The following is a 9809-nucleotide window of genomic DNA, read 5'->3' as shown; positions in this document are numbered from 1 at the left end:
GAATTATTAAGTCTATCTTTTAATGTTTGTCTAACTAATATTTTGCTTTTATTTTGTGTTAAAGATTGTACAATGTTCTCCATTTATTGTTGCACCTATTTGTTATTAATTTGACGGGGTAATTCAGTCCCCATGGCTAACACTTTGTTATCATAGGAATTAAAGTGGCAACACGTGAAGACAAAGCACAGACTAAAGATGCAAATTTGTTTTAAATTGGGTCCTCTGAGATCTGAGGTTAAATTAGGGAGGAAAAATATGTTGCTTTGCATAGGAAATATTGAAAGAACGACAGCATGGTATAAATATTACAGTGCAGCAACTATTAGCAGACTACTCAGAAGTTTCGGTGGCAGGCATGAAAGAGGACACTTGGTTGTGGAGAATTAAAATCTTAATCCCAGGATATTACATTTTATTTCTGGAGGGTGTTGAAAATGATTTATTTAGCAAATGATTAAAGGCAATAGATGAAAATAATAGTGCCGCTAACTCCAATATAATGAAAAACAGCTTATCAAGTGTCAAAAACATCACTCACTTGTCCTGGGACTCTATATACACATATAGATGAGGCTCAAAACATTTGGAAATAATTCCATGAAATGGGTTCTCTGGCGCTTTGGGTTTCTTTGGCTGTAAAAGGAAAACACTTGTTGAAACATAAAATTTAATTTAGATGTTTCAGCGCTCTTACAAATCCCTGCCTTGACTAATCATTATGAAGTGCGTTTAATCTGGAAGATAAGAGTTTGTCATATTGCACAGATAATGTGGGGACATTTCTTGAAAGTCACATAATTTATGCATCAAAAAAGGCCAGCTCAGCTGAAGGTTTTAGTTTAATCAAAAATCAGAACTCACTTTATCCAAGTCGCCTTCTTTGTCCAGGGGAGATTCGTCAGCTGTTCCATCATCGTCCAGGAAAGGATTGGTGGAGGCCAGTGGCTGCGGTTCTGGCTTTTTCTAAGAAAAAAAAAATATTGCTCAGTTTCTGACAATCTTTTTCATCACTTGCAAGCCTCAGTAGGCAGAAGGATATGGCTTGTAAACTGAAGGACATCAATAGAACAAAGTATTCCTAGCATAGTAAGTTGTACTGGGTTTTAGCAGCATTGCACAGGCAGAAGCTGAGGGACAGCGATGCGATACGCTAATTAATTTATCTTCAAGCAATGATCTTGATGCAGAACATGCCTGTGGCTGAAAGGTAATTCTAATCCATACTTGTAAACAGTCATTACATGAACACAGTTACAGTTTTATGTAAGCAAGCAATAGGCATTTTTTCAGTTGTGAATTCCAATTCTTCAACAATTAGACTGCAGGGTCCCGACCCTTTGTAATGTCCTTACTTGACCCAATGTCCTATCTTTAAGTGGAATAATTGAAAGCACATGTGAACATGGCACACAATATAAATTAAAAACATACTTTTGCTGGCGTATTAGTATATAACAATCGCTGTTCACAATTCACCAAATATATTGACTATGAATGGGCTATTTAAAAGGCATAAAAAACATTTACTTGGCAAGTTTGCAAAGAGAAACTATAGCTTAATGCAAACTGTCTCCCACTTGAAAGCAGCATTAGTGAAACTATTTATCTTTTAAGTGGTCTATGTAGAAAGCAGTTTTCTTCAAGCTTCTTGCCTTCTTGCATATTGCAGAGACATCTACTGAGAAACTGAGAATACCAATACCTATTGAACGTAAATCCAGTGTTCACTGAGGCTGAAAGTTGTGATAGATATTGGGATCTACATGCTTTAACAAGGTAATCAGACTTGGAGGGAACATGCCACAGACACATTTAAGGTACAGTAATATCTGTGGCGGCAAGTGTAAGCCAGGATGTTTGCGTGCAAGCGTAAATTGTCCGTGTGTATGGGCAGTCATTTGTAAGGCCAGAGTACGCGTGTGTATTTTCAGTTTATTCATCATTATTGCTATTTTGGGCTTAAAGGGAATAGAATGATTGAATCTAAAACATTTAACCCAGGGGCACTAATTACTATTGTTTTAAACTTTAAAAAACTGAATGTCCTTCGCCGAGTGTAGAAACTGTAAAATCTCATTCAGAAAAGGGACTTTAGAAATAAGTATTTTTTTTTTTTTTTTTTTTAAATGGAGCACTTGCGCTACCAAACCTTTTTTGTTACATATTACAAATTGTGCAAATGTTTCAGGGAAGCTGCTTTCTCAATGCTTGTCACCAAGTGATCTAGAGAGTTGCTAGAATCCATTCAACTTCTCAAGGATAGCATAAGCTGAAGAAAATGTGTCCTGCAATGCTTAAAGGGCTACCAGCACATAAATTGCCATGTCCTTTCCAACCATGATATCCATCTTTTCTTCAAGCTCAGAATGTTTGCTGGGTGTGAGTGTACTCCAGCGTTCTACAACCTTAAGAGCTCATTTTTGCTGTTGCAGCAGAGCCCCGTCCAAAACGGGAATTAACCCCTAAAATGCCGCATTGAGGCATTTAAGGGGTTAACGCTGCACTTTCGCTCTCATGGAGGGATCAGGCAGCAGGGGGGATGTTGTGTGGGGGGGGACCCAATCAACACAATCCACACACAACCCCCTTCCCTGAAGCTGTCTGTGGCAGCTGTAAACGCAATTGCTGGTTTGCCGGCAATTGTGTTTTCAGCCTACAGAATCACTCGATCAAAGGCTCGGGGGCGGGCTCAGGGTGGCTGTGCTGGTCTGCCCAGACACCTGGGCAGACAGCGGCAGCGGCTCCACGATCACCACGATTGTGGCGACGTGGGGGCATGTAACAGGCTGACAAACACCTAGGCGCCATTTTTTGTCAAGCCCTGTAGTAGAGAAATAGTTTCAAAAAGTTTGTATGTTGAAATCCTTCAGAATCCACCCTTTGTAGCCATATCACATGCATTAGCTGGGACCAGGTGTAGTAATATCAGTTTACAGTGGTTCGGCTGCAATACAGCAAATCTGAATAAAGCATTAAATGAAAGAAAAACTATGCCATATAATAAAATAAATGTTACATTGTTCATGTAAAGCTATGTAATAGCAAAAATAAAAAATAAAACTAAACATTTTATGGGGTGATTTGTATCCACATGTTTTCTTCTAAATGTCAAAATTCCTAATTCCAATTCCTGTGGCACTGAGACACATCAACTGAGTTAAAAAAACCAGCAGGCTCCATTTAACAAAATATTATCCCAGGAAATTGTTTTGTTTTATTTTGTAGTATGGCTCAGTTTTTATAGAAATGAAACAACCTGAGCCTGTATGGTGAACCTGGAAATTTTCGTTTAAAGGATTTAATCTAGATCTAAAACTAACCCAATATCCCCAAAGAAATTACTGAAATGCCAACACAATCAGCTTTTCCCTTCAATAGCCCAAAATGGTGACCTTATCAGTGTGACCTTTTGTTTTACAGGGAACAAATTGGCTTTGTCAACTTTGATATATACAAGACTGGAAAGGACTGGTGCCTGCTTAACAGATATCAGCCATAAGCCATAATGGTTGAATACAGAACTAGAAATTGCTTTAACCCCTTTAGGCTTTCTTTTTCTTTTTGTACCCTTTGTGTACAAGACTGCTTTAAAATTTTTGCCGTACTCGTGTTTAGCTGTAATTTTCGTCTTTTTTTTATTTTTTTTTACACTTTTATTTGAAAAATCTTTTACTCATCTATAAAATCTAATAAAAAAAACCTGCCAAACACATCCTACTATTTGTCTCGAGTTTAAAAATACCCAATGTTTTTATAGCAAGCTATAGGGCAATAAGTACAAATAGCATTTTAGTATTTCAATTTTTTTCCCCAAATCTGGTAATTCTGTCTCCATATCTTATTTGGGACATCTTTGGAGCCAGCCAATTCAATCATCCATTTTTTTTTTAAAACTAGACATCCCATGAGTATTACAAATGCTAGTATTTAAACTCTTTCAATGCCAGGTTTTTGGGAAGATGCAGTACTAATTTTATCACTTTACATTTTGTTGAAACTGGATGGTTCCCCTGATGGTGAGATTTCCCACATTTATTTATTTTTACACATTCTGAGTAGAAAGCGGAGTGCCACTGTATTTCATGGTTGAATGCAGAACCTGTATTCAATCTGCAGGGGAAGCCCAGAGTTCTCAGCAGGGTCTAGAGAGACCCTTATGGAAAACGTACCGCCGCCATCTTGCGAGAGGCAGAATCTCTCGCAGTGGCGCTTGTGACCCCTCTCCTGAGCTTTCTTTTATCTATTATCACTGATTAGTATGTATTATGCATTTCTATTTTAAAAGAAGACCATACTTATCCTTAACAAAATGTATAATTTTTGCAAATTCATCAAATATGGAAAAGGGGAATCATACTTTAACAAACATATGGTAAAATGAGAAAAAAATAAATTTTGATCCTTTGGTTATGAAACCCACAGGACTGAAGTGCCAAACTCCACCTTTCCTTGCTAAAGTGTCCTTTTCTTTAAGGAACAGAATCTGGCAGAACTTGAAAAACACCAAACTTAGATATTATTTATAGCTTTACAGTTATAAAATTCATATAAGTCATAAAATAAATCTATACAGCCACGTGTCATGTGTTTCATTTTTCCTTGACTAGTGTTAAGCTCCTTACCACAACAGTGTCACTTAGGGTGCTGCCAGAAAATCGTTTTGCAAGGAGTCCTTCGAAATTAGTTGTCCTCTGAATAGCAAAAAGCAACAGCTTCACCTCAATTTCCTTGGCTCTTGTCCTCATAATTTTAGAAAGATCGTTTCTGAAGCAAAGTGGGAAAAAGGTCAGTAACAATAATCTATAAAAAAAAATTTATTAAGTTAGCAAGAAATAAAATTAATGACTAACCTAATTTATCCAAATACCACTAAGATACCTTACAGAAAATGGTTAATTTTCAAGTTTAGAAAAAAACAACAGAATTGTGACATTTCCAGAAAAAACCCCACTAAGTTCTTTTTTTCTGCTTAAGTACAATAAAATCATAACTGCAACATATAACCAACCATCACACCTATATGAGCTTACTGGACATTCCATTGCCATGGCATTAATATGGAGTGACCCCTCCTCCCCTTGCAGTTATAACTGCTGACACTCTTCTGGAAAGGTTTTCCACAATATTTTGGAGTTTATTTGTTGCAATTTGAGCCAAAAAAGCATTTGTGAGGTCAGGCATTGATGTTGGAACTGGCTCGCAATTGGCTTTCGAATTCTTCCAAAATATGTTCAATGGGGTTAAGGTCAGGGTTATGTGCAGTCAACTCAAGTCCTTCCACAGCAAACTTGTCAAGCCATGTGTTTATGGACTTTGCTTAGTACACAGGTACAATGTCATGCTGGAACAGAAAATCGCCTTCTCCAAACTGGTGCCACAAAGCTGGAAGCATTCAATTGCTTAAAATGTCTTTGTACACTATAGCATTAACTCACCCTTCCCTGGAACAAGAGGCCTAGCCGAAACTCTGAAAAACCACTAACATAACTTTACAGTAGGCACTATGAATTCCAGCAGGTAGCGATTTCCTGGCATCTGCCAAACCAATATTTGTCCGTCAGATTTTCCACTGCTTCAATGTCCAGCGGTGGTGTGCTTTACACTAGAGGACTGCATTGTGAGGCGGGTCCCGCGGGACCCGCCAAAAAACTTGCGGGCGCGGGCGGTCTTGCTGGGGCTGCGGGCGGGAGGTCAGGCACTGTACCTGCGGGTCCCGGTAATCCCGCGCAGTCCCGCAAGGCTGTCTTCTCGCTGCTCCATAACAGTGTCTCCTATCTTGCTCCGCCCAGGAACAAGGCAGAGTCACGTGATGTGATGTCACTTCCTGTGACTCCGCCTTGTTCCTGGAGGCGGGCTTGATTGGCCACAAATGTGGCGGGAGCGGGCGGGATTGGCCACAAATGTGGCGGGAGCGGAACACTCACATTGCGGGAGCGGGATTAAAAAAGCAGTCCCGCGCAGGGCTCTACTTTACACCACTCCAGCCGACACTTGGAATTGCATATAGTGATTTGCAGCTGCTCAGCCATGAAAATCCATTTCATGAAGCTCCTGACATACAACGTTTGTGTTGATATTGCTTCCAGAGGCAGTCTGGGACTCTGTGGCGAATGAGGCTACAGAGGAGTGTTATGTGCTTCAGCACTCATCAACCCCACTCTGAGTGTATATGGTCTACTGCTTCGTGGCTTAACTGTTGTAACTTTTAGATTCTTCTATTTCACCATAATAGCACTTACAGTGAACTGGGGCAGGTCTAGTGGTACAGAAATTTCCCAAATTGATTTATGGCAAAGGTGGCATCCTATGTTTGCTTGACTTTATACATGTGTGTGCCCACATAATTTAGGTCTTTATGGAGATTTAAGATACACAAAACAACTCAGTGACATTCTTGGGTTATTTTATCTTTTGTTTTATTATTTTATCTTTTATTTTACACAGCTCAAATTTAATTACCCTCACGTATTAGTTAAAATAGTTTAGAATGATTATTATGCTTTATGTAATATAAAATATCAGTGGTAGGCCATTTTTTTTCCTACAACCGCATACCAGTCACAATTTCAAATAGTAAGGACTATGAATTGTTTTCAGCCTTATCCGTTTTATTGTTAGAACCGGGCAAGAGTTATGCTTGTGGAAAGGTGAGGAGTTCAGGATAAAACTTGTGATGGTATTTTAAGCCAGAATATGTATTACAAGAACAAAGCATTGGCAGCAAACAGAGTTCTCATTAAAGAAAGAACAATGACAGGTATAAAGGGTATTTAAAATGATTTGGTACTGTGGATACACTTTTTCTCAAGGGGATTTTTCCTTTTTCCTGGAGTCTGCTCAGCACAAAACGTACAGCTAGATTACTGCATAAAAGAAGCAAGCAGCTCAAGGCCTTCCACTTTCTAATCCTTTCACTATAGGAAAAAGTTTGCGTGGTTGCATATTTTTGGTCATGACATTTATCTGATCTTTAACCAAGACCTATGCCCAAGTGAAACAGTAAATAACCACTTATACTTAAAACATGGATACACTACATTTAGCTGCAATACCTCTCACAGTGCTTGGAACAAATTTAGTCCCACTCCTCCTTGCACAGCTTCTTTAATGCTGTGAAAAGCATGGATTTTTGAGCATTAATTGCTTGTTTCAGGTCCAAACACACAATCACAATGGGATTTAGGTCTAGACTCTGACAAGACCAAAAACTCAATTCTCTAACTATTCTGAGGTAGACATCCTTTTAGGTTTTAGAATATTGTTGCGCTACATGACCCAGAGGCTAATGGACAGATGGCTTGACATTCTCCTGTACAATACATCAATACAAAGTCACTTCTGACTATCTATAGAACTTTTTTTCCATGACTCTTCAGGATCAACAAAGTGTATTTGGCAAACTGTACACAAACACTCATGCTTTCATTAGTGGTTAATCTTGAATCTAGGTTCGCTCAATGTCTTTAGATAGAACTGACTGTAGCTGAGGTGACAGAGGGGTTAGCTCCAGGTTCCTTTCTGACCCTAGAGCCACCTGCTCTAAGGATGATTTTATGCTGTTGTTGTTTGTGAGGTTTTGAAAGAATGGCCATTCCTGGGAAGATTTACTGTTGTCTCAAACTTTCACCGAACCTAATAAACCCTTAACTTGGGTTGCATTTACTGTGATAGGGGGGCCCTTAAAGATTATACATATATATACATATACACACACACATACATATATCTATCTATATATCTATATATACACACACACATATACATATATCCACACACAATTTGTATATCTATGTGTGTGTATTTATCAATGAGCAAATACAACTGTACATCTTATATCATAGACAGGAACTCAAGGAGTTGCAGGTGCCCTTATGAAACATTATAGGCAGTATTCTCAGTTTACCTTGTGATATGGCAAAATTCCACAGCAATGCGTTCAGTCATGCACCAGTCGACTGGGAACATGCGACCATACTTTTCTTCATAATCGACCAGTTGTCGCTTTATCCAAGCATACCGTCTATCAATTTTATCAAGCCAGGCAACCTACCACCCAAAGAAATTGTATATGTGATTAAAGCTCACTTCACATTAAAGACCTAATTATTTATAAGCTGCATTTTACCCTTGGATTGGAACCGAGGGGAAACATTCAACCCGATTCTCATTATAGATATTTGTTTTTAGGAATATTTCTCTTAGTAGCTCAGTATGCTTCATAACCCATTCAGTGACTAAGGGGTGGTGTGTAAACAAACACACATGCCCTTTTGGAACATAAGGTTTTAAGGACATATCAACTTTTAAGCTTTACGTTTACTCGACAAGAGGTGCTATAGTGGAATTAATTACACACATACATCTTGGTTTTCCTGGAAGAGCACCAGGTATTCAGAGAGATGTTGCCTGATGAATTTCTTGATGATCTCCTGTTTAATCCGAGGATCCAAAACATTGGCAACCAAGCAGGCATCGCGCAGGACATTACTGGGCCCACCAGTTCTCTGTAAAAAAACATCAAAAACCATTGTGTTATGTTGTATTAAGCAACGACCAATTAACTAGTTTTAAAAGCACCAGTGAAAAAAAGAATGTATATTAGTCCTTTAAAATGGATTCTTTAAATAAAAAATAAAAAAAGGGAGGGGGTAAAAAAAAAAGTACGGGGTGTATTAGTATGACTCTTGCCACTGCAAAGTTTGCCGAGCCAGCACTGCAGTCAGCTGATGGTAAATACATCATGTGTACGGCTAAATATTTTTCCTGCATGGTACTTATTCTTGAGTGGGTAAAGGAGCAAAATCCCCCATGCATTTGCAAAAGTGGCTGAATGAAAACTTAAAGGGACCTACTATATGTATTAAAGTGTATACAATGGCTGGAGTGTCATTTAAGGGTTTTTGACATTATCATCATCATTATATCTTCATACATGTAAATATTTTACCTTTGTGCCTTGTGATGGAAAAGCTTCCTCAAAATCAGCTAGAATCTGTTGGCCTAACTCCGTTTGGGCTGCTTTAACCCTGAATGGGATGAACATGTTAATGTACATTTAAGGTTGAGAATTCTTAAATATGCAAGTATTTCACAGTAAATCTTATATTTTTAGCCATCCTGGGCTTACTAGAGGAGCCGGCATGGACAATCAGGATGCAGAGAAATTAATCCTTAGATTCGTAAGCCTAATTCCAACACCATATGCAAGCAAACTTCATGTCAGCTGCAATTCATTAGATCAGAAGATGCATGCATAGTGAAATGTTTTTTTCTTAAAACACATTTTCTTGCCAGCTAGATTAGAATTATTACACTGTGCACTACATAAAACCGTTGTTCCAAACACCTAGTTTAGTATAACAAACCTAAAAAGGAATCTGATATTCATTATTGGTTCTACTGGACGAACTAAAATAGTAGCATCAATATTTTGACAAAATACCGTAAAAGTTGTAGCATTTTTTAACCTAAAGCAGAATAGTCTTATATTTATAGCTTTCAGCATAACTTTTTTAAAAATACCTATTAAAACTACCTAAAACGTTGTGATTCAGAGTGATTACTTTGGAGAAATCTTGTTTACTTATGGAAACTGGGAGATTTGGAATAAGGCATAAAAACAACGTGTCATCTCTCCTAAAATCTTAACTGCTCACATAACTAAAATATAAATATATATATATATATATATATATATATAGATATATATATATATATATATCTATATATCTATATCTATAGATATATATATATATATATATATCTATATCTATATCTATATATATCTATATCTATAGATAGATAGA

The 9809-nt window shown here is 37.7% G+C and overlaps 1 protein-coding gene across 1 annotated transcript in view; it reads right to left on the bottom strand.

Annotated features, from left to right (window-relative positions):
• Nucleotides 1-9809, bottom strand: part of VPS53 (VPS53 subunit of GARP complex) — a 79499-nt gene that overhangs the window by 33446 nt on the left and 36244 nt on the right. The window contains exons 8-13 of the mRNA XM_053454860.1: nucleotides 8951-9029; nucleotides 8364-8507; nucleotides 7907-8049; nucleotides 4626-4767; nucleotides 865-966; nucleotides 542-636 (exon numbers count right to left, since the gene is read on the bottom strand). Coding sequence (XP_053310835.1) covers nucleotides 542-636; nucleotides 865-966; nucleotides 4626-4767; nucleotides 7907-8049; nucleotides 8364-8507; nucleotides 8951-9029 — 705 coding nt within the window. The remainder of the gene's footprint in view (nucleotides 1-541; nucleotides 637-864; nucleotides 967-4625; nucleotides 4768-7906; nucleotides 8050-8363; nucleotides 8508-8950; nucleotides 9030-9809) is intronic.

Source organism: Spea bombifrons, chromosome 2 (genome assembly GCF_027358695.1).
Source record: "Spea bombifrons isolate aSpeBom1 chromosome 2, aSpeBom1.2.pri, whole genome shotgun sequence".
Lineage (NCBI taxonomy): Eukaryota > Metazoa > Chordata > Amphibia > Anura > Pelobatidae > Spea > Spea bombifrons.
The sequence above is the reverse complement of the archived record's forward strand: the minus strand, read 5'-3'. Positions and strand labels throughout refer to the sequence as shown.